A 24865-nucleotide genomic window follows, 5' to 3' on the forward strand; every position below is an offset into this window, starting at 1 on the left:
CTACTACACTTCTTATCATTACTTATGCCTAGGCGTCATTCACAAAAACTACCTCCACTAGAGGGCGCCGCTTACTATAAACATAAATATGGGTTGTCCAGTCTCAAAAATGACATTCAATTGCAAGCAAACTGCAATGTAAATTACATTTTGGAGGGGAGCATATTTTTTATTTATTATATCAAAAAAACCTTTAATCAAAGTCCATGGATGCCTACTCATGGAGAGGGTTAGGAAGAGTGGATGGATGCCTCAAATAAACACAGGACTTTGACCCCTTGAGAGCACTGTTTGTGTCCCATATGAAATGGAACAGCTTATGCTGACTTAGTCACAGAACAAACATACCTATTTTAACCCAAACATTATTGTTTACTAAACAAAACCATGTAGTTTTGTTGCTGAAACCAACCAAACTGCAATTTAGCCATTTGTTAAAATTTTGTTTTGAGTCACAATATTATCCATGTTCAAAACGACAACTGCAATCTTAGAAAAAAATACGTATCCATTGAAATGTAATTGAGAAATGCAGTTTTGTTGTATGGGAATGTAAGTTTTAGGAGACGGGGTTGCTGGGGCAAGGCATAACAATGCCCCCTCCTGAAATAGGATTGACCCCCTGACTCCATTGGAGTACCAGGGGTGATTCCAGTTATTGTGCAGTGACACTTGTATTAATTCCACCTGTATTAAGGCACAGGGCACTGCACAAGAGCCTTTAATTGTGCCCCCAAGTCGATCTCCCACCTTCATGCTACCTCATAAAAAATAAAAAAAATTCCTGGAATCACCCGGGTGTTGCACACGGCAGAAAGTCTTTCAACATTGTTCTGAAATCCATTACACAACTGTCTCAGCATTGTCCAGTGCCCTGATAAAGGACACATGGTGTCATAAATAAGTAATAAATAAAACAATAAATTCTCCCTTTGTCCTGTATGTGAAGTGGTGGTGTGGGAGGTGCAGGAACTTTGATTGGACTCACAAGGTCAGATGACAACAGTACAATGCATGCAGGTTACTGGTCATATTAAAGGCCAATCTTGTGTAATTTAAAACCAAACTCCAATCTGCATACACTATTTCAAAATCTATGGACTAGTCATTCTTTTCCACTTGAAATGCTAATCATTTTCTTCAAACTAAGTTTAAATTTGCTTGCCAAAAGGAATCAAAAAGCTACCTTGATAATATTGCTCTAATTATACAGTAGATAGACTTTGCCCTGATGTTTCAGTCTGAAGTAACTTACTGTTCAAAGGCAAATCAGATATGAAAGCAATAATCTTATTCGCTACCTGAAGTCATTTTCTCTTCCAGGAATCAGTGAATCTTCTGATCTATCATGTGAAACACACACATAACCAGAAATATCTGAGCTGAATATCAAATGAATTGAATAAAATGACACATCAGTAACTATAAATAACTTGACTTCATACCAAGCTTGTGTTTTCCATGTAGAAGTGATGTAGTGGATGAAAAAAGTGACAATACTGTGCTTTAAAAATAGGAATTTTTAATTGACAAATATTATAAAGTCTTAAATACTGAATGATAACAAATATTTTAAATGCTACAATAACATTCGAAATTTAAAGTTCAAAGTTGAAAATAAAACCAACAACCTCTAACACGTTCCATAAAAAATATAAAAAATAAGTCATAACATTCGGCACCACCCATAGTTAAGTCTTTTCGCAGATAAGTCAGAATAATAAATTGAAAACATCATAAAATAAACATGACATGTCTAGAAACAGCAGGTTCAAAATAACATGTCCAACACTTGTGTTCATATTCTGCAGCATGATGGTGATAGACAGTGTTTACTACAGTGCTTAGTATATCATCCAACAAAAGGGAATCATCAACATACCACAACCTGAGAGGTGTGTTACAGATATATAATTGCATTGAGTATCGCCTATAGATACAAATTTAGCTTAAAAATATTAAAGATGTGTTGCTTTAACAGCCTCCTTTGGATCCTCATCTCTTGACATGGCTGGATTATCGTACATCTCCAGACTCTTCTTGCTGCCTCCTGTTATCTTTTCATCCTCTGATTCTCTGCAACACTTGCAGCAACACTTGCAGCAGCAGCGTCGGCGGCAGCAGCGCAGTAGCGAGGTGACTGCGGCGTCCCAGGGTGCCATGGAGTGCAGGGGCCGGGGCAAGAAGTTCCAGTTACGGAGGAACTTAGGCAAGAAGCGAGGGCAGCGAGTCTGCATCATGTTGACAATGATCACGAAGATAGCCAACACAACAAGTGGCACGCCGACGCCGACCAGGACCTGCCAGCCGGCCATTGACAGGCCGAATACAGACAGAGGGAGAACCAGGAAGCACAGGAAGAGGTAGAGGGCGGCAAACCAGCGGTATTGAGCCGTACGGTTCCCCAGCCCTCTGGCCAACCTGATGGGAATCCTTGTGAAGGGGATCGGATACCACAGTAAGATCCCCATGATGTTGAAGAAGAAATGACAAAGTGCAATCTGAAAAAAGTAAACAGATGACAGTCAGCAACCACTGTCAGATGTCACAGAAAATATCAATTTTACAAGCAATGCTTGAAGATTAAAGCTAACATTAGCATGCTAACACGGTCACAATAATAATGCTAGCATGTTGATTTTTTGCAAGTAGAATATTCATCACGTTCACCTTAGTGGTTTCATATAATAGCATGCTAACATTTGGTATTTGGTAAAGGTATAGAGTACTAATACCCAGTCCTACTACAAGTACAAGTTATTATAATTCATCCTCTGGGGATCTTAAATATATGTTCTTAATTTTATGGCAATACATCAACTAATAGAAGTAGTTGACCTAGATATTTCACTAAAAACCAAAAAGGTCAACCTCACGTAGCTCGTGAAAAAGTCAGGGGATCACCAAAATGGGTAGAATTCATCCTCTATGGACAATCAATTTAAAAAGCAATGTTTGGAGATTAAAGCTAACATTAGCATGCTAACCTGGTCACAATAAGGATGCTTGCATGTTGATTTGAATATTTATCACTTCACCTTGGTGATTTCATATGTTAGCATGCTAACATTTGGTAATTGGTAAAGGTATAGAGTACTAATACCCAGTCCTACTACAAGTAGATCAAAGTTTTTACAATTCATCCTCTGGGGACCTTGAATATGTACTAAACTTTATGACAATCCATCAACAAATAGTAGTAGTAGTAGTAGTAATAGTAGATATTTCACTAAAAACCAAAAAGGTCAGCCCTCGTGAAAAAATCATGAAAAAATCAGGAGATCACCAAAGCTGTAGAATCCATCCGCATTGCTAAAATCAGGCACACAATGGAAACTGTTGAAACTAAATGACAGTAGAACGGACATTGCCATTTAGATCAACACAGCAGGATGGTTGGACCATTTGGGTCTTTTAGCCCAATGGCCATGGCAAACAGTTCAATGTCCATTACACTCTCATTCAGTTTTTATGAGGGACACTTTGCATTGCATCTCACCTGCAGGGAGTTGGATAGTGTTTCTCCAGGGCTAGCCATAGCTGCAAGTATAGCAGTTGTTGTTGTCCCAATATTTGACCCCAGTGTCAGAGGATAAGCTCTCTCCAGGCTGATGACACCAATACCTGTTGGAAGAAGATTGAGAAGATATAAATTATGGTGTAACAAAAACAAACATCAAAAAGCATTTTTTTCATTCATTATGTGAATAATGACTTACCAACAAGAGGAGTTATAGCTGAGGTAAACACAGAGCTGCTCTGGACGATGAAAGTCATTCCTGCTCCCACAAGAATTGCAATGTAGCCAGTAACCCAAGCGAAGGGGAAGGGGAAGTCTGGAGTCAAACAGAAACACAGGAGGTGAGCAACAAACCTGATGAAGTTTGTGTGACTGCATACGTTAAAACCAGAACAAACGACCAGTTTTTTAATCAAATTTGTATCTGTGCTTTCTGCATCCTGCAGCAGGACTGGTGGACCTGGAGGCGAGCCAGAAAATCCAGAGAGGCTGTACCTGTGTTGCTCATCAAGCATCACCATGTAAGACAGATGTGCTGACTATCAAACAGGATGAAGAGTGAATGAAATTGAGGTCAAATATGTTATTTTCTTCCTTCTCTTACCCGTGTTGAGGACCTTCTTGATGACCACGGCCACCTGTCCCTGCAGCATGGAGTTGAGCAGCTTGACAATGAGGATGAGGCAGGTGCAAAGGATGAACAGGGACAGAGCCAGGAGAATGAGGCCCACCGCCAGGTCCGGCAGATTAACATTGACGAAGAGGTGTTTGCCTGCAACAGACGGTCAAAGGGATGATTGACATTAAAGCGTTCACTCTAGGCTCGCATTATGTGTATGACTCACTTTACAACAAACATTTTTGCTGGATAAACGGAGCTGGTAAAACAGTTCCTGATTGGAAAATGACAGTTTTCCCATTTCTAAAAAAAGAGAGCATTTACTTAATTTGAGGCAGAATATTTGGTGGTCATGTGGCACTCAGGTGCTCTAACGAGGCAGCATGAATAGACGCATTGAGCAGGTAGTCAGGTCAACGGAGGGCTTTAGCTGAGTCACTGTAACGACTCAAAGGTAGTCATTGTCCTGACATCAGAGGGTCTGGATGAAGGAGGTTGTTGTGTCTCATGTATCACCGAGCTTCAGTGGATCAGATAAACCTAATTGCTTTGTAAATGTTCTTTTTTTCCCTGACCGAGGGTATTCGCTGACGGTAGACACGCTTACATTTCTCCTGGTAATCAGTCCAAGACGAGTTCATCTGGGTCCAGGTCAGGTTTCCGTCGTCCCAGCAGACGGCACCAGCAGTGCAGTTCTCCACTGTTATATTCCAGTAAGTCTGGAGGCAAAAAAAACAACAACTTTAAATACAAGAGCAGCAGTAATTAAGAATGCAGCCGTGATAATCTTTAAATTATCATATGGACATTACACTTTTGATAAAATAACACCTTCAAAGCATGATCTAACAACACAATCACTGTGGTCACAATACAAGAGGACAATATCAATCATTAAGAAGAAAAAGCAGAGGTAACTATAGCTTTATCATATGTTTTTACTGCTACTGTGTTTTGTTCAGCGTGTGGGAAACTAATAATTTATACATGTCATGCAGCTCTTGTTGATTTCTTACCGTGTTGACCTCTTTTTTGCACCATACTTTGATCAGACTCTTGTTTCTGGCTTCTGGGTCACCGGTGGCGATGCCAGTGATGACAGATTTGTCCAGCTAAGAAAAAACACATTTAAACACATTTTTTAAAATGTTGCCTTATCTGACACCCCATTTGTACCTCATATGTAACAATAAAGACATCCGATTTAAAAACAGTTTATGTTTCAACAATGCAATACTGATATCTGGCCAAATACTTGATCAAAATGACTATCAATTATCTAAATTTGAAATACATGAAAAACCAAGTATTATTTTTGAGGCTATAACAGAAAGTGTCCTTATACTCCTATTGCTGTTGATCTACCTATTTATTTTGAAGAGTCTATGGAAAATATTTACTAATATACTGGAAGAGAAATATTAGGAACACACTTAACCCTCCTGTAATGTTACAGGTCTAACTGACCCATTTCAAAGTTTAAAAATCTAAAAAAAACTAATACCTTAGTATAAGTGCATAAGCATTTTTATGAAAAATGAGTGGGTTATCCTCATTGAACCATGATCTGTGAGAGGTAAAGAACACCATTGCACTAAATATTGATTAAAATGGTTAGTAAGAGAGTTATTAATTAAATAAAAAATAATGTTTATTGGGATTTTTTAGTTTCTGATGCTTTTGGACAATTAAACATCACACTGACCCACGGAAATTATTGCTGTTCCTGAGAGACGAACATAACAGGAAGGTTAAGTATGTTACTCTCCTTCATGTGAATGTTTTCCACCTGTTCTGTATATGAACATGTAAGAATGAGTAAAACGATTATCTACCTGGATGATGGAGTCGGTGAGAGGGTCTGTGATGACGTTGAGCAGGTCAGGGGCGTCCTCTCCGGTCTGAATATTGAACGAATCGATAATAAGGCCGGTGAGTTTGTACAGAACACCTGTGGCGACTTCCAGGGGCAGAAGGATCAGCACAGAGAGCCAGTTGAAGAAGTCGTGGACTGTCGCACCAGCAAAGGCCCTGGAGGTGAAGGAACTCACTCTTAAACACTGTTTCTGTAGTTAGTACTATACTGCAGCATTATCTTTATCTAATCTTTAGTATCACATGCTCTGATTTACCTGCGGAACTCGTTCCTGTCTCCAGCCTGCATCATAGCCACAATAGTGTTGGTTACTGATGTGCCGATGTTGGCGCCCATGATGATCGGCACTGCAGACTGGACATCCAGCACTGAAGAATAAAAGTGCCATCATGTTAATGTGGAAGAATATGTAGTCATATCTTCTATTTTACTCTAAATGGGATCAAAATTTACAAAATGAACATCATGCTGTGTTGATGACTTGACTTGAAACTAGCTTTTTAAGACCATAAAGTAATTTGGAAAATGTTTACTGAGGTAATAAATCAAGTTAGAAGCAGGGTCATTTCCCCATAGACTCCTATGTAATTCTTTTTCCAACCAGTGGAGTCATCCCTTGGCACACTGAACATTTTTTATCTGAGTGGATATAAATGTGAGGTGATATAAAAGTTCACATTTGTATCTTTGCATAAGTATATCTAGTTTTTAACTTAATCTGCATTAATTTATTTTGTTCTTAACAAGATGTTTTTACATAATCTTATTTAGAACACCCACACAACAAAAAATAATCTTGTTGTTCCAGTATGATTCTAAATAAGAGGAGCCGTGGGTTCTGGAACCATGAGTGTTGTGGGCCACTCTGGACCCTGGCCCTTTAGGAGCCCACTAAAGCACAAAACTGCTTCAGGCGAACATATTAAACCTTTATCAAGATCTTTCATCCGTCTTACAGGAAAATAAATCACTGCACCACTTAAATAGCAAAGAGGGTGTAGTAGTAACAGTTCAAAAAGTTGTCATAATATTTTTAAACAAGATCTTTTTATCAGTGTTTCGGCTTTGTCCACTTCTTTTATACAGTCTATGGTTGCATGTTAAAGCTCCGTGCAAGTGTCAAGGTACACAAGTTGACAAATGCAAGTGTGTGTGCTACTTACATCCAGAGGACACCATGCTGACCACAATAGAGGAGGAGGTGCTGGAGCTCTGCACCAGCACTGTGACTAACACCCCGATCACCAGCCCAGCCACAGGGTTGGACAATATCACATTGTCCTGGAAGATGTCACCAGCAACTTTGCCTGCACACACACACACACACACACACACCCTCAGGTTAAAAACACTTCATGCACATTACATAAGCAGCATTTCGTTAGGCCTGGCATTATCAAGTAAATAAAGTAAATGTGCAGTGATGGGTGTTGATAAAGACCCAGGATATTAAGCGTAATTCTGTGAAATTACCTCCGACCAGCTGGAAAGCAGAGCTGAGAACATCCAGCGAGCAGATAAACAGGTAGAGGAGTCCAAGCAGCAGGATGGTCTTCACTATAGCAGACAGCACTCGCATAATCTTTCCCTTTGTATCCAGGTCTGTAAGAAAAAAAACAGTGCTGAATCAGAGTCAGGTTTTGTAAAGGTGTCCTCACTGTGCAGAGAATGGCGATATGTCTCACCAGCCCACTTGACCCCAGTGTTTTTGAGCTCTGGGAGATCCCAGGGATCATCTCCTCCAGGCTCCTCATTCACCAGGTCCACGGTGGAGTAAGCCGGCAGGATGGCCGTATCTTTAGTCGGAGTGTTGTCATCTAATGCAGGACAGAAAGACAGACAGACAGGAGAAGATGTTAGAAAAAAAGGTGGCAACAATACAGTTTGAGCAGGTATCCAAGAGAAAAGGACATACCGAGAGAGGGAGTCGAATCAGTCCCTACTTGTGGTCTTGGAGCCATGATTGCCTGAGGAGGGAAAAGTTACATTAAATTCAATACAACGATAAAAATTAATTAGAACAAGTCATATGCATGTAATTATTATATCAAGAATATTAGAGAGAGGAGGTTTACTGATGGAGTAGTCAGATGGAGTAGTCAGAATTTCAAAATAAAACGACTTCAGCATGATTTGAGTCTACAAACTAATGTTTAATAGTCATTATAGCCTAATATATGGAAATTCAATTCTAAAAATTGCCTCTGGAACTAACTTCCCAAAATAAATGGCAAAGAAAAAATAAAATAAAAACAACATGCCTTAAACTTCGAGCACGACATATGTATTACCATGTCTCAAAGATAACTTAAAGAAGAAAAAAAACGAATTATAATAAAGCCAAATAACTACATTCTCCCGCTTTCCTAGGAGCTTGAAATAGATGTTACAGTCACTCCACATGAGAGCATGAGGATAACGGAGGAGGAACATGGTGGAGTACCTGCAGCGCCGCGCGGTCAGGGTGAGTGGGAGGCTTCACCTGGTTACCTGTTGCTCTGCTTCACAATGAGCGCAGCTTTTATAGCGCAGCAGCGAGCACACACACGCTGCTGTTGGTTCAAAGGTCGCGCACACATGTGCAGAGTGCAGGAGGCTGGAAGGTGCATATGTGGGGCATACTGTGAGATAAAACCAACCACAGAGATGATTCATGTATTCATGATGAGAGAAAGGTTTTGATTAAAACCATTTTATGTTGAAATTGGAAAAGATGAGAAATCTGATACACAGTTTCTTCTAATTTCTCTCTTTTAAAAAATAAATAAATCATTTTTTAAATAAAACAATAATAACACGTTGTTAACCTGAGTTGGATTATAGCTTAATTAAAATAAAACAATTTCATATGTGTAAAATCCATCTTGATTGCTAGTACCTGTCTTCAAGTTTAAGTCCAAACAACAGGTAGGCTACAACCAAAGACACAGGTAGTGGACTAATAACACTAATGAAATCAAGAAAGCTGCCCCCTGGTGGTTGTAAATATTCCACTTCGCTGCATTCTACTAATTAGTATGGTATTAATGATACCTTGATCGGTATCGCTCTATTGATTAAATAATCAACGATCAAGTGTCATTGATGCAAAGTGAAAATATAATCTTTAACATAGGCCTTTATTTTGAAATTTCCACTTTATATGTATCCTTGCTATTAAAAAAAGAATTGATTGAATTTCATTTAAATGTTTGGAAGAGTTCAGAAATAAAAATTTTGACATATTTTTTTTTTTTTTTTGCGAGTTGTGTTAAATGAGCGTGTGATATTATGTCATATAGATCACAGGGCCCTGAAATAAATGAAATCTGTGGCGGACTCTGTGAAATCAGCAAATATCATATTACAGAATCAATTTAATCTGGTATTGCGAGGAAACCTTTGATTTATACACCTATAAATTAGTTTGGCCAGGCAAATAAATAAATAAATATAGAGTCATGGAAAAAAATATTAGACCATTGTTTCTTCAATTTCTTGTTCATTTGGTTTTCTTGATAATAGCCAAAACCATTATCAAGAAAACAATGGAAAATGGCTAGATATCAGCTCTTAAATGAGGCTCTTATGAGCTATTTTTGTTGTTATCATTATATTTGTCCAAACAAATATACCTTTAGTTGTACCAGGCATTAAAATGAACAATATATTGAAGAAAAAGGTTGGTCTAATATTTTTTTCCATGACTGTATAAATAAATAAATGAATATAGTGTTTGTATTGTCCGTTTATTTTATCATGAAATACTGAATAGATTAAAGCAACAATTGATCCCAAATTCAAAAAACACATATTTTTCCTCCTACCTGTAGTGTGATATACTACTCGATTGCTAGATCTGGATTGTCTGGGTGTGAATTGCTCAGTTTTGGAGATATCTACTATATAGTAGAGGATGAAACAAAAGTAGATTTTCACTCCTGTCACATCCCGCTACCACAAAAGAAACTCCTATCCTGTGCCAGTCCCAGAAGACCGACTCCCATCTCATTCCCTTGTGAAGACCCAAAATGCCTTTACACTAAAAGACATAAAAAACACATTGGCCAGCTGCTAGATCTCTGTTTCTAACACTTTTGGACGGCTGGAGTATTTTATATATAGGTTATAAACTGACCTTTTGTTATTATGATTTCCTTCCTGCCTGCTCTCACTGACTTTTTTTTCTATCCAGTCGTAGTCTCATGATAAATGGTAAAATTGACTTCCTTACCCACAGGAATCCTGCGACCCATGAAAATGTCAGCCTCTACTGCAGAAATGTCTGACTTCTCCTGAATATAATACAACTAGATGGTTCTCTGCTTTTCATGCAAGACTCTAAAAACATAGAAAGTGAGCAATGTAAGAAGGAAAAAAATCACTCTTTGGTTGATGTGCATCTACCATAAGCTGTAATGAGGATCATAAATAGACAAATTATTTCTTTCTTTGTTTGTTTTACAACTCTTCTAAATCATACAGTCATGGAAAAAAAATCAGTAGACCACCCTTGTTTTCTCTAATATCTTGTTCATTTTAATGCCTGGTATAACTTAATATACACTTGTTATTCTTGGTTATTATCAAGAAAACCATGGCAAATTTCTAGATATCAGCTCTTAAATTAAACTTTTATGAGATATTTGTGTTATTGTCCTTATATTTGTCCAAACAAATGTACATTTAGTTGTACCAGGAATTAAAATGAACAATAAAGTGAAGAAAACAAGAGTGGTCTAATCATTTTTCAATGACTGTATCTTTTCCTCTGCTGTTCTTTGTAAGCTGTCATGTTAAATGTTTCATTAAATTCTATACTTTTTTGAATACTTATGGCTTCACTGGCTCTGTGTCACACTGGGACAACAATATTTGCTGATATGTTAATATTCACAACCATAGCTATAATAAAAACACAATATATAGCTCTATTTATATGCATTATCCACTATGCATACACTCTCTCTCCCACTCACATGTTTACAACACGCCCACACACTGGTATTTGCACACATTTATTGCTTATTAATCTGAGTTTATAGCCAGAGATATGACTGTAACATTGCATATTGCATCTAAAATAAACGGTGTGAATAGGAGTCAATGATTAAGCTGGAATGATGTTTCAGTTACTCCCAAACCTCAGTAAAGTAATCACTGTAGATTTAATGCTGCACAATAAAACAGTTCACTGAGTTCAACTTTAAAGACTCAGAGCAGATCTTTTGATAATGATGATACATCTTCTAGACCTCGGAGCAGTGGCTGATTTTGTAGTAAATAAGGGACTTGCATGGGTGTTTCAGCAACACATACTCACACACTTTGGAGATGATGTTTTCTTCTGAAATTGAACTCCAAAGGCACAGACTCGAGAGTCCCACATGATGCATTTATTTCACTTTGGTCACCAGTTAGTTTTTTATGTGCGGTACGCTCCCTAGATTTAGATCCCTCTGGGCCCTGAGCTGCATGTCTGAAAAAGCCTGTCACACTCTTCTTCTGCTCCTTTTATCATTGTAAGACAGATCCAAGCTTACAAGTAACAAACACATACCAGTTGTATCTATTAAGTCAAAATTACTATTAAAAATAACTTCTTTGTTATTTCAATTTGCTTAATTTGCCTTAAGGGATAGAAACCTGATATTCTTAACGGCTCCTGTTTGTCATCTGGTTTCAAAACAACAACCATTAAACTGAACTGCTTTATTAATTTACAGCCAATAATATAATGGCAGCTCAGGCATGATCAGGTTCTCAGCATTCAGCAAAACAGCTGCACTGACAAGGAAGAAATTAAAACACCCACTTCAAACAACATCACCTGTCTACATGCTTATATAATGATACAATTAAACAGTCTATCTATAAATGCATATGATGAATAATAAATAAAGGCATTTCTAAATGCATCAAAAAATAGTGTATTCATGGTCATATGAGTTGTAACAAACTTCAAGTAAAACATGCAAAAATAGCACATATTTATAATGTTTTTATTATTTATTATAACCTTAAATTAACCAGGAAAATCCCATTGAGATTAAGAACCTCTTTTTCAAGGGAGACCAAGATAGGCAGTAGCAAATACAAAAAAGTTACAAAATTACACAGTTAAAACACAAACCAAGGACAAACAAAAAAGCAAAAATGATTACATTTACAAACAGATTATTATTTTAAAAAAACACGTACATATTATAGATTCGTCCTCAAGTACTCTCAGTTTAGATTTAAAAGCGCTCAATGATGTTAACTCTGTTAACTTATTCCATGCAAAAGTTGCAGAGTGGACAAAAGCCCTTTTACCCAATTCAGTATGGGTATATGGAAGAAAAAGCAACACAAGATATTTTTATTGCAAAGTGAGAGCAAATGTTTAGTCAACGTCAAAGCCAAATATGACATGTCACAAGTAGTTTTATTGAAACCATTTGTTTAAGTGAACATAAATACTGTATAACATCAGGAGTACCTTTAAAAAAATCAAAGCTCCATAAACTGCACATTTAAATTAAAAAATATCTTAAATAAAAGCCGCCGCTTACCTGGAGCAAGGATCACAGTGCAAATTTGAACTATATCGATATATGAGATATGGTCTAATTCCATATCACATTTAAAAACATATCGATATATTTTTAAATGTGATATGGAATTAGACCATATTGCATATACGGTATAGTTCATTTTTCTTTCTTTCTTTATATATAAATATAAATACTTCCTTTACTAGGGTTTGTCATATTTAGTTATTTTGTAATGTTCGTTATTCTTTTCTCATATAAATATATTTATCTCAGAAAAAGATTGGCCTATAGGCTATTTTTATTCAAGATATTTTTTTGATTAATTACAGCAACAAAGCCAACTGAAAGCTATTCGTCAAGAATTTCTGCATGAAAAATGTGCAAAATCTTAATCTGGATTTGAATGTGTTTAATTAAATATTTTTTACTACTTAATTGCCTTTTCTTCCTCCTTTTCTTGCACATTCTGACCACTAAAAAGTGTTTGTTTGTTTTTTTTCCGAAGTAATTCTACTTCATTTTTAAATAAACAGCTGTGCACAGAGACAAGCAGCAACACATTAAAAATATGTCAACAAAATATGTATAAATTCCATGAAATATATATGAGCAGGGGTCGACAACCTTTACTAACAAAAGAGCCATTGTTGGACAAAAAAGAGAAATAATGTTGTAACGGAGCCGCAAACCTTATTTTGAGCAGGAGAATAAAGATGTTAAAGCCTACTAAATTACCCTACCAACATTACTGATAGGTAATAATGAGCATTTATTAATATGATTTTGTCAGAATGTAGCGGAAGCCAAGTGCAAATGAGGCTTGACACCACAGAAATATCGCAGGAGATTTGGAATCGAAAGCTTGTCTAGATAGAGAAACTCAAAACTAGACTTGAAGTTGGCCAAATGTAGATGTTAAGGTGCCGGGCCGTAGAAGTTTTAATATTGTTTATAGGGAAAATAGAAATAACTGTTCATGTCGTATGATTTTTTTTTTCACAGCCACAGGGAGCCACTGCAGATGGCCTAAAGAGCCACATGTGGCTCCGGAGCCGCAGGTTGCCCCCCTGCGTTAAAGGGATAGTTCAGATATATTGTAGTTAGAAATTCTAAGGTACTTATTCATGGTCAGTGTGTTACCTTCACTACCCAGAGTTTGGAGAAGCAGGCAGGAGTACAGAAGCTAAGCTAAGTATTGCTAATGATGGGGGAAGCTGTTCTGTATGCTCGGGAGGGTAGAGCTGTGAAAATATTCTAAATATAGCAAAAATGTAAGTGTTCAAGGTCCTTTTTTTGCGAACTGGTGGTTGTGGGCAGTAGATGTCTAGGGGGAGATAGCAGGTCAACAATAAATACCATATAGAAGTGGTCATCATCTGAAAGCTGTGAACCTAAAGATTAATAATGATAATAATGATAACAATGATAATAATGATAATAATATTAATAATAATAATAATAATACATTAGATTTTTATAGCACTTTTAAAGGTACTCAAAGTCGCTTAACATAACAGAAATTAGACACACACAAACACAAAATGCAGGGGAAAAAAAAAACTAAACAGAGATGAGACATTATGAGTTCAGGTCTTGTAAGCTATTTTGAAAAGGTTGATTTTGAGTTGATTTTTTAATACGTGGAGGCAGTCGGATGTGAGTAGGGAGGGAGTTCCAGAGGGTTGGGGCAGCAGTGGAGAAGGCTCTGTCTCCACCGGTGCGGTGCTTGGTCCTGGTGATGGGGTCAGAAGGTTGGCGTCCGTTAATTTGAGATGCAGCTAACAGTGCCCGCTACGCTCTCCGGACGAAGAAGAAAACGCGGAAATTCAAAATACTAAGTAGTTTTAAACAGATGTTGCTTTTTTACACAGCTAAAATGCATTTTGCTGCTGACCCCGCCCACAGCAGTACAGTGCTTAGCTTCAGTACTGATACTCCTGTCTGCTTCTCCAAACTGGGACTGTGCCTACTGCCATCTACTGCAGGATGGATAAGCACCTCATACAACCCCACTTCAAATAATCCAAACTATCCCGTTAAAGTATTATTTTTTCATTTATTTAATCAAATATTTCTTCTCTGAATCTACCTTAAATATGTTTTTTTAATGAACATAAGACACACTGTTTTTCCTGTAGTGATATTGCCTCTTTAAAGTAATAAAGCACCATGAGATTTTAATTATCTTTTCAAATATTGCATAACTGTATTACAGCAGGAGTAATTGTAGGCTGCTAATTAGTTAGCAGATAAAAAGCCAGGTGCAGTAAATAGTTGATTATTCATTAAATAACTATTTATTACAACTTACTGATAGTTGAATGTTTGTGCCTGTGCCCAGATGCTGTAGCTTCTGTGCAGTTATGACCAGTAATATCATGTGTGATAGCCATTTGATTGGCTCCAGCAGAGGTTCTTGTCCTGACCTTGACCTCTCCACACTGTAATATGACACGATCAGAGCATGAGACTTCATAAGCACGGTAAAGAATAAAGAAGCATCTTAAAGTGTCTCTATTTTACAATTCAGCTGGTTATTTATTGACTAAACCATTAGGTTTGATGATACTTTTTCCCCATGTGACTTCAGAAGACCCACATATCATGAGATCAGCTGAGGCTTACCTTCAACCTTTGGAATGGTGCTTTCATCGTCCCTCCACCCACACGCTAATCAAAATAGTTATGCCTGGAATTATGATTTTATTTAGAAAACACCTTGTGATATTTCTTTGTAATTTGACCTATATTCAAATCCTCTCGTGCAGTCTTCAGTATTCTCCTCTGCTCCATATATTGCATTTTAATGTTTTGTTTTCCTTCTCAGAATTGTTATGGTCCCAGTGTCAATGATTGCCTACAAGGCCACTGAGTTGATGCCACCGCTCTGCCATGCTGGCACAGTCCACCGAGGGTCACATAGTCTGCCCTGTTGTTAGCGCCAGAGGGCCACCCTGTAGTACTACGCTGTGCTGTAATCCATAAAACCATAAAACTCAGCTGTTGAACTCGTCCTAACTGGTTGAGAGTCAGAAGGTGGTGAGACGGAGCGGCTGCAGGATCAAGGTTACAACTGCGGTTACACCCAATTTGCATGTGATGGAAAGTGAGAATGCAAACATAATGCCTCTCCAGGAGCTATAAAAATATGTTGCTTCTGCTGAGCTGATTGACCCTGCTGCCTCCACATGGCTGAAATATAATTTCAGAGACTGCCGGCTATTTTTCATAATTTTATCATAAACTTATGGACAGCAGTCAGTGTGAAGTACAAACTAAAACTCCCTGGTAGTCGATGCAGTGCAGAGAATGGCTCCTGGAGCAGTGCTCTCTCGCTCTGTGATGTACCGTATGTTACATGTAGTTCATGGGGCACTGAAGCACAAGGTCTTGTGACCTTCCTGAGGAAAGAATCATTAACAGTTTAACAATTCAGACATTTCAACAACTGTTCAGGGTTACCAAATAAGGAATGATACAGCAGCATGACCAGCAGGACTCTGATGATATACAGATGAGCTTCTTAGCACAAACGGTATTTTTAAAAATGCAAATATGTCATCTTCTGCTGTATTGTTAACCCTCCTGTTATGTCCTGTTAAATGTTAGAAACTAAAAATCCAAATAAATATTGATTATATTTAATTTCTAACCATTTCAATCAATATTTAGTGCAATGATGTTCTTTACCTCTCAAATATCATAGTTCAATAAACTCTTTTTTCATTTAAAAAAATGCATGTTAATTTTTTTATGTACATTGGAAATACCTACATATAAAATACAATGGTTTTAAATTACATTTTTAATTTTTGTTCTTTTAAAATAATTCAAACTTTGAAATGGGTCAATTTGACCCACAACATAAGAGCAGGGTTAAATAACTAATTACTGGATGTAATGATGTTTTGTTGACAAGAGACTGATACATATACAGATTATGTTACATCTTTACTACAAATGCCTCAGTTCAGTTCAACTCCACTTGCGAATGTAGCTGCAGTTGTGAAGGACATAATATCTACTACTTTATTTTGGCAGCACATCAGTCAAGGTTCCAAGGGAGCTGAGCCGTCACCAGAAGGTGAAGTTAAAAAATTGCAGACTACTGATTCATCAGAGAGAATCGTCATCAGCATGACATGGGATGAGTGGTGGAGGTATTCAGATCCCTTACTTAAGTAAAAGTACTAATACCACACTGCAGAATTACTCCACTACAAGCAAAGTCCTGCATTCAAAACTTATTTCAGTAAAAGTACAAAAGTATCAGCACCAAAATGTACTTAGAGTATTAAAAAAAAAGCCTCTTCAAAACTCATTCACTCCTACAGGCAATTTAGAGTCACTAGTTAAGCCTGAGCTTCATAATTTTGGACTGTGAGAGGAAGCCGGAGGACCCGGAGACATCCCGCACTGACACGGGGAGAACATGAAAACTCCACACAGAAGAGGCGAAAAGTCTTTTTTAAAAATACCGATGTAGTGGGTTGCTAGGGGACCCCAGTCAGAAGCAACTGATTCAAGTCCATACATTTTTAATGGATAAAACAGAATAAATAGATGAAATGTTTCCCATGACTCTACATGTAAAGTATTACCACTGCAGTGTGCAGCAGAGACAGATTCCCTTAATATGTAAATACAAAGCTGTAGCTTGATTTTGTTTCCTCAGACTACATTTATGACATAACCAATGATGTTTAAAGAAGAAATAAGTTAACATAGGTTAACTAACTACCTAAAGTTTCTTATGGTAGGATGAAGATTAAACTGATGCCTGAGAGTGTGCAGGATGAGAGTTTCTACAGTAGTCAGCGTTTCCTGTCTGTCTTCTGTTCTGTCCACTGGATGGAGCTGCTGTGATGCTGTCAGGACGGAGCAGGTCACCACATCCACCAGCAGATGGGGATAATCAGTGTCAGCAGGTTTGTGTTCATTTCAATTCATTAAAGAGCAACTGCACTCATCAGTGTACTCGTACTGTTTAGTTTCACACAGTTAAGACACACAGCAGATGAATAATAAAGGACTGTGATTCCTAAACTTTTTTCCCCAAGAGAACCCTTTTCTATGCAGCAAGTATAATATTTCATATTATATTCAATGGATAACAATAAAAGTACATAGCAACTGATATACTTTACAATTTCCCCACATAATGAATGCAAACACTGCAGATAATATGTCTAAAATGAATTCTGAATTCTTCTCTATATTATTATTTTTATTTAATTGAACTTTTTAGATTACAGTTGACAGTTTCATTTAGGTTTCTTCACAGAAATTAATGAAATCCTGTGATATAGGACAACTATATGTATTTATTTATTTTTTTTAAAGTTGGCTTACACCCCATAGAATCAAGAAGGCCTCAGGACCCCCCAGGAAGCTTTGGTGACCCTTAATGGGGGTCTGCACCCCAGATTGGGGACCAGTTATATAGAATAAAGGAAAATGCTAATTATTGATTTAAACATGATAGAGATGATTATTCATTAAAACATCAATAATTATTATCCAATAGTACAATATAACTTATTCTGAGTTGTGCCTTTCTGCAAAATTAGTTATTTTGGTACTTTAAGTGTATTTTGATGCCAATAACATTAAGATTTCCTTTATTAGTCCCACAATGGGGACATTTCAAGTTACAGTAGCAAAGTGGATAGCAAAAAGCAGTATAAACTAGAAATATAAGGAAGGGATATAAACAAGTAGAAATATAAAAAGTATTAACAATTAAAACAAACATAAAATAAAAATACTTTGTACATTCATTTTACTTGACCATTCCGACACATTGGCATTACTATACTGCATATTAATGCATTAATCACTCTAAATCTTAACCTTTTCCAACATGATAGATTCAAACAAAGTTGTGAGCTTGATCACTGTATGTACCTTGTGTATTATTATATTCAATCATGCTAAACATAGCTGAAGTCTGCTGTCATAAACTGCATATATAATTGTGAAAGGTTGCTCAAACTGCAGGCTTAATCTGATGGTGCAGACTGCTGAGGTGGTGCATCAAGGTAACCTATTGCTGCTATTTATCTGCTCTGCGGCTCAGCTGCCACCCGGGTGCATCAGACAGTATGTTCACCAGCTCAGACACTTGGCCGACCTTGGTGATGATTGATAGGAAATCCTGATTCATAAGTCCTCCACACACTCTGATGGGCAGCCATTCCTCACTCTGCGCATCACACAGCAGAGGGGATAAAATATGAAGTGGTACTCTGTATTTTATAGAGATGGGGAATCTTTTTGCACTTTTCTCATGAAAAATACTGATTTTGTTTGACTCTTAGTGCTTTGTTACAAACATTTTGGGTTGTTTTTGACAACTGTACATGTGATTAGGCACTATATAATGAGGTAACATTGATTAAAAGCAGGTCCAACAATTTACAACCAAAGGCATGCTGACAAAAGACATAAATGTTTATTGCATTGTATTGCATTTATTTCAATATATTGTTTTTTGAATTAATGTAATGTTTTAAGTGACACTTCTTTATGAGTTTGACCCTGATGTCAAAACTTGAAAACGAACAGAAAATAGTGGGAGCTCATTACTGATCAGTTGGTGTCCAGTAGATCCTCAGTATTGCAGCATGACCTGAAGAGAAAACATGACTTAATAATACATATAATGATTTATCTATGATTAATATTTAAATGCAATGCATGTCTGTGTCTCTACATGCATGTGAGCTGTTACTGTAGATAGATTAACTTACATCATTGAGCCATTCGGTGAAGGCAGAGATGCGAGTAAACACAGTTGGTTTCTTCACTTCATTGCAGACGCGAGAGGAAACGAAGCTGGTCACACCGTGAACATACCACCTGCCGTCCTGACCCAAACAGTTGAGAGGACCGCCAGAGTCTCCCTGAGAGAGCAACAGTAACACAGTGTAAAGGAGCTGACCTTGTTTACAGAATGTCTGACAGCTACAAGATGATTATATTTTGCCTCACGTACATTGCATCCAGACACTTCGTCTCCTCCTGCACAGACCATGGTGGTCTTGGCGTTCATGCCCCACCAGTCGCTGCGGCTGCACACGCTGTGCTCCACCACAGGCAGCATGGCCTGCTGCAGCTTATCAGGCATGGGGCCGTGGGCTGAGACACAGAGAGGACACACAGGATCAACAACACACAACGCACTCATAACTATGGAAGCCCATTTCTGCCAGTTCTAAAAATAAAGATGAAAACCTGGCATTTTTTAATTTTATGGAAAAAAGTCATATTCATGTGATAAAAAGTCAAAATTCTGAGCACAAAAGTCATAATTATGAGCTAAAAAGGCAAAACTTATGAAATAAAAGTCTAAATAATCAGGTAAAAGTCATAATAATGAGATACAAAAGTGGAAACTATGAGATAAAAAGTCATAATTATGAGATAAAAAGTCACAATTATGAGATAAAAAGTTGAAATGATGAGATAAAAAGTTGAAATGATCAGATAAAAAGTCTAAATTATCAGGTAAAAGTCATAATTATGAGATAAAAAAAGTCAAAATTATGAGATAAAAAGTCATCATTATGAGATAAAAATTCATAATTATGAGATAAAATGTCAAAATTATGAGATAAAAAGTTGAAATTATCAGATAAAAAGTCTAAATTATCAGATAAAAGTCATAATTATGAGATAAAAAGTCAAAATTATGAGATGCAAAGTAATAATTATGAGATAAAATATCGAAATTATCAGATAAAAGTCATTTCAACTATTTCGGAAAAAAAAAAAAAAAAAAAAATCCAAGCATTCATTTTTACTTTTATAACTGGAGGAAATGGGCTACCATACATAACATAACACATTGCTCTTCTAAAAGGATTTCCATTAATTTACTAATTACTCTGCAAGTAATAAGTTACATCGCTTGTCACATTTCTTTTATTACTCAGCTCAGCCCAGTCAGAGGTCCTTTATAACAACTCAAAATATTCCACACATCATGTAGAACAGAAGACGAGAAGGTATGCTGTGTAGGAGTTTCCTAAAAAGCAATGTATGGACTCATACAAAAGTACTTATTATAACTTAAGACTAACATTTGTGTCTTTTTATGCAATCAAATATAATAGGTTTGAGAGCAAAACTTTCCAAAAAGTAACATTACATGTCTATTTGTGCAGATTGTGCAGTTTCCAACTATTGCTTACAACTAAGTTCTAGGCAACATTTTCACCCAACTGAGCCTGAAGCACTCATTAATATTCTGCAGTAATAAAACATTGCAGTGATCTGCAGGAGGACAGGGGAGGACACAGGGACATTACTGTAAAGGTTGCCCCAGCCGGTGATGTAACACTCTTTCCCGTGGGCGAGGATCTCTCCGGCCTCTGGAAGACAAGCCACTTCAATGCTGTCAGTCATAATGGGGGCCTTATCCAGTTTCAGCAGGGCCAGATCATTGCTGCAAGGAAACCATTAGACTTTCAGTGAGCTAAGATCATTGATTCACACTATTTTTATGGCGTTTACTGAACATGAAGTTGTTCAGTTCCTTATGGATAAATAGGCTACACTGATTTATTTGCATTTACTTTTTTTGTTGAAGGTTCTTTGGTTACAGGTGTTAATTAACAAACAGGGTTATTTATGCTAATTGGTGATACAAAAACAGGGGGATTTAAACCAATATCACTATAAAGTGCCTTTTGGTGTCCTCATCATTAGCGCTTAGTTGTCATGAAAATGTAACAAAATAATGAAATTCTGACGTCTTATCATAAATGGCCAAACATTTACATAAATATCAGTACAATGATAAGTCTCCTAAAATGTGTTTCCTTCATTTTATCCTGTTTTTTTTTCATTGGATGTATGTGATATTGGCATGTCCCACACACTGCTCTGCTAATTACAGTGTGTGTAATTAGTGGTTAAATGATACTAATCCAAAAAATAAATTATATGGTTATATTATCCACAACAAGATATTTGTTAAAACCATTTTGATCATATTTATTCTATTTTCATAATAATATCAAACATTTTGCAAGTGTCCCTGAAATTATGGGGAAACCGCCACCAACAGTGGCTAGTTGCAGAATAAGTATTTACATTATGTGTGTAGCTGAATGTTTTCAAGCTTAACATGTCCACCCTGTCACAGTGAAGTATCAATTAATATAAAAACCTTTCTGAAATTTAGAATATATTTGCTAAAGAGTACACAGTCCATTGCTAACTGAATCTCCATCCATGCTAAATTAAATGCTAAAATTAGCCAAAAATGCACCCTGTCTTGACAGGCTGGACATATTTTGCTTTTTGCATGTACATACAGTGTCTGCTTGTAGTTAAATTATATATTTTTTAAAAGTGTGGGAGCTTGACCAAAATGCATTTCTAACAACATAACATCTATTTAATACAATAAATATGAAGTTCAATGGAAAATCTCAACCTTTTTTGGAAATGGGGAAGTCTTAAAGGCATTTTATGGTAATATTGATTATTTATTGATTTGCAGTCAAGATAAACTCACCCATCAGCCACCATGTCAATGTCCCAGTTGGGGTGAACAATGATTCTCATAATTTCGATGATCTGCTCCGTTCCCTCCTGCTGGCTCTGGTCGTGCTCTCCCAACACCACACGGTACACATCTCCTGGCCTGTAAAACACTTCATTTCAGATTACATTTGCCTCATGCAGTATATATTTATATTCACTTTGGTACTACTTGTGGCTATCTTGAGTTATTGTTAGTCACCAGATGCAGTGTCCAGCAGTCAGCACCCAACGAGGTCCAACCAGAGTGCCTCCACAAGTGTGATGGAAACGGCTGCCGTGCTTCACCTGCAGGGAGATCTGAGGAAAAAAAGTGAATATTTGGAATAAAATTCTCAATAAGAGTTACCGTGTTAATCGTTAATTAAAAACATTGTGCTTACAGTACCTGCCAAGGCCAGCTATTGGGGCGAGCATCCTCTCCATTCACCACCCTGTTGGTAAGAGGCTGGAAGGCAGGTGCACCACATCCAAAAACTACAAACACATCATATAGGAGCCAAAAAGTTAACTCTATTCAGTGCTTAATCTTTAATGTCTGGCATTTGTATTTTGTAACAACTGTGCCACTTTTTTTCAGTTTGACTGAATCCATGCTACTTACCGTATGCTACTTGAAGCAGCAGGAGGGCCAGTATCTTCACCATGGTGTCAATCTGCAGATTCACACACACTTTCTCTCAGCTTACTCTTATACCTGCTCTGTCTGTCTGTCTGTCTGTCAGCACAAGCACATTATTATCAGCGTTCACTGCTGATTGTAGCTGGGAAAAACTTCCTGTTCCACAGATGCATCAGTCGGTGTGCCAGGACACTGAAGTGTCCATGCATGGAAACATTGTCAGCATTCATGTGGCTAAAATACATGTGATGTGTCTGTACAGACATTTCCCAGCACACCATTCAGCAATGGCATAAAATAAAATAGGATATATATACATATAATTTTATACAGTCTATGGATATAATATATAAATAAAAGCTCCAGGAAGACCAGAGGTGTAGGAAGTATGAAGATGGAGCAAAAAAATACTAGAAGTATTAGAAGTATAGAAGCAATTCTCCACTAATAAATATTTATGCAGGACTTCAATAAAATTGAAGGACTATAATAAAAAGATAAAAAAAAGACTGGATTTGACCTGCAGTTGGAGACATTTCGAAGGCAGTGTGCATATTATGTAAGTGTAAAATCCACATGCAGATCTTGTTCAACTTGTCAGCACTGTTAAACATAAAAGAAATTCTGTGCCGTATTTTCTCTCTATATATTAGTTGATATGACCAGTGACAGGCTTGGCATATATAAAATCTAATGATTGTCTTAAAGGCCAAAGAGATGTCTCTGTGTTACCTTCACTGATATTATTACTAGTCAAATTCATTATATGCAACTTTTTCACTTTCATTTACATTTATATAATTATTCATGTTTTTTTGACCAGTTTTTCAGAATGAATAACAAACTGCAGTACTTTTTAAATGGTTGCTCATGAAATGTAAATATACAGTAAGGATTGTACATTCCAGTCTACAATCTGATCCACATTCAGCAGCAGAAGGTGGCGCTAATGCACCAAATTAGCTGGACAATGACCACTGTTGAAGAAGAAGAAGAAGACCCCACACAATCATCTGATGGAATGGCGCCATCTTTTACACACCTGTGCTTTCCATGCTTTGACAAGTACACATGTCCATTGCACACAATTTTTATTTATTTTTACAAACTTTATTAACAACACAGTACTATTACATTACAACAAAAATAACAGTACAGGGAATATTCTAACAATGTGCACATAAATATAAACAATAAATTACAATTTCAGTTCATAACAAGAAATACCCAACTGAAATCATCTGGCAATGTTGTCCCTAGTGTTCCTCAAGATATGAGAAGTCTTTAAAGCTTTTTATTTTATTTTTAAAAATACTTTACATACAGAGTCATAGAACGTTGGTGAAGTTCACCATAAAACAAGTTTTTGCTGGGAAGAAACTGAAGAAATCTGGCCTTGTCAATATGATACTTACCCAACAGACACCGCAATTTCATCACATTATCAACCTCCTTGTTGTCCAACTCTACATTCAAAAATAAGACCATAAATTCTGTTATAGGGACCAAGACCTTATGAGTCTCCCAAATTAATAAAGAAATTTGAGTCCAAATGTCCATTGCAAACTAGCATCACTGTATTCGACATCGGACAGCTTTTGGCTAACATTCTATCAAAATTTCACATTAACTACTTATATAAATGATCATGTTATGTTTCCAATTATTTAAGTGGGGTGAAACTAGAGTCTAACTTCTTATCTTTCAGACTGTATATTGTTTTAACCGTGTATGTTAGCCTTGGGTTTACCAGAGTCGGCAAAAGGACGCTAATGACGCTGAGTTAGCCGTGTGCTATCTGTATCCCACAATGAACACTTGGATCTCCTCGCTGTAAAACAATGGGGGCTGCTGATTGGATTGGAGAAATTGGATGTTTCTGGGTAAGCCAAATAAACATCACTGTTATCAACCATCGTTATCAACACACCTGAACCATACTTCTGTCCTTCACAATAAAATAAAGTACAGTAAAAATAAAGATGTACTGTTAAGATCGTCACCTGAGTGTCGCCCAAGCGTTCTTACTGCTTTCTCTCCTCAGATTTACTTTCATATTGTAATTTGACATATAAACCTCCATGTACATAAACTAAATTTCACACGTAGATTTATTAAGTCAATTCTACCTACACTGGTTGTGGCAATCTTATTAGAAATG

General features: G+C 36.9%; 2 protein-coding genes across 3 annotated transcripts; both read right to left on the reverse strand.

Annotated features, from left to right (window-relative positions):
- Window positions 1-1545: 1545 nt before the first annotated feature.
- Window positions 1546-8490, reverse strand: slc34a2b (solute carrier family 34 member 2b). 2 transcript variants are annotated; one of them, XM_059341404.1, is made up of 13 exons: window positions 8459-8490; window positions 7931-7982; window positions 7701-7832; window positions 7489-7617; window positions 7179-7322; window positions 6272-6383; window positions 5975-6170; window positions 5156-5251; window positions 4747-4858; window positions 4125-4292; window positions 3720-3836; window positions 3500-3624; window positions 1546-2501 (listed from the first exon to the last, which is right to left on the reverse strand). In XM_059341404.1, the coding sequence occupies exons 2-13, from the start codon at window positions 7974-7976 to the stop codon at window positions 1959-1961; spliced, it is 1920 nt and encodes a 639-aa protein (XP_059197387.1). In that variant the 5' UTR covers window positions 7977-7982; window positions 8459-8490; the 3' UTR covers window positions 1546-1958. The 2 variants fall into 2 exon arrangements, with proteins under 2 accessions (XP_059197387.1, XP_059197388.1); XM_059341405.1 differs by lacking the exon at window positions 8459-8490 and having other exon boundaries at window positions 7701-7843; window positions 7936-7976.
- A 10513-nt stretch (window positions 8491-19003) lies between these two features.
- Window positions 19004-22729, reverse strand: LOC131977824 (chymotrypsin-like elastase family member 3B). Its single transcript, XM_059341267.1, has 8 exons — window positions 22687-22729; window positions 22471-22559; window positions 22285-22382; window positions 22057-22185; window positions 20843-20979; window positions 19528-19670; window positions 19283-19435; window positions 19004-19161 (listed from the first exon to the last, which is right to left on the reverse strand). Exons 1-8 carry the CDS (start codon window positions 22727-22729, stop codon window positions 19144-19146), a joined length of 810 nt encoding a protein of 269 aa, XP_059197250.1. The 3' UTR covers window positions 19004-19143.
- Between the last annotated feature and the right edge of the window lie 2136 nt (window positions 22730-24865).

This window comes from Centropristis striata, chromosome 9 (assembly GCF_030273125.1).
Source record: "Centropristis striata isolate RG_2023a ecotype Rhode Island chromosome 9, C.striata_1.0, whole genome shotgun sequence".
Taxonomy (NCBI): domain Eukaryota; kingdom Metazoa; phylum Chordata; class Actinopteri; order Perciformes; family Serranidae; genus Centropristis; species Centropristis striata.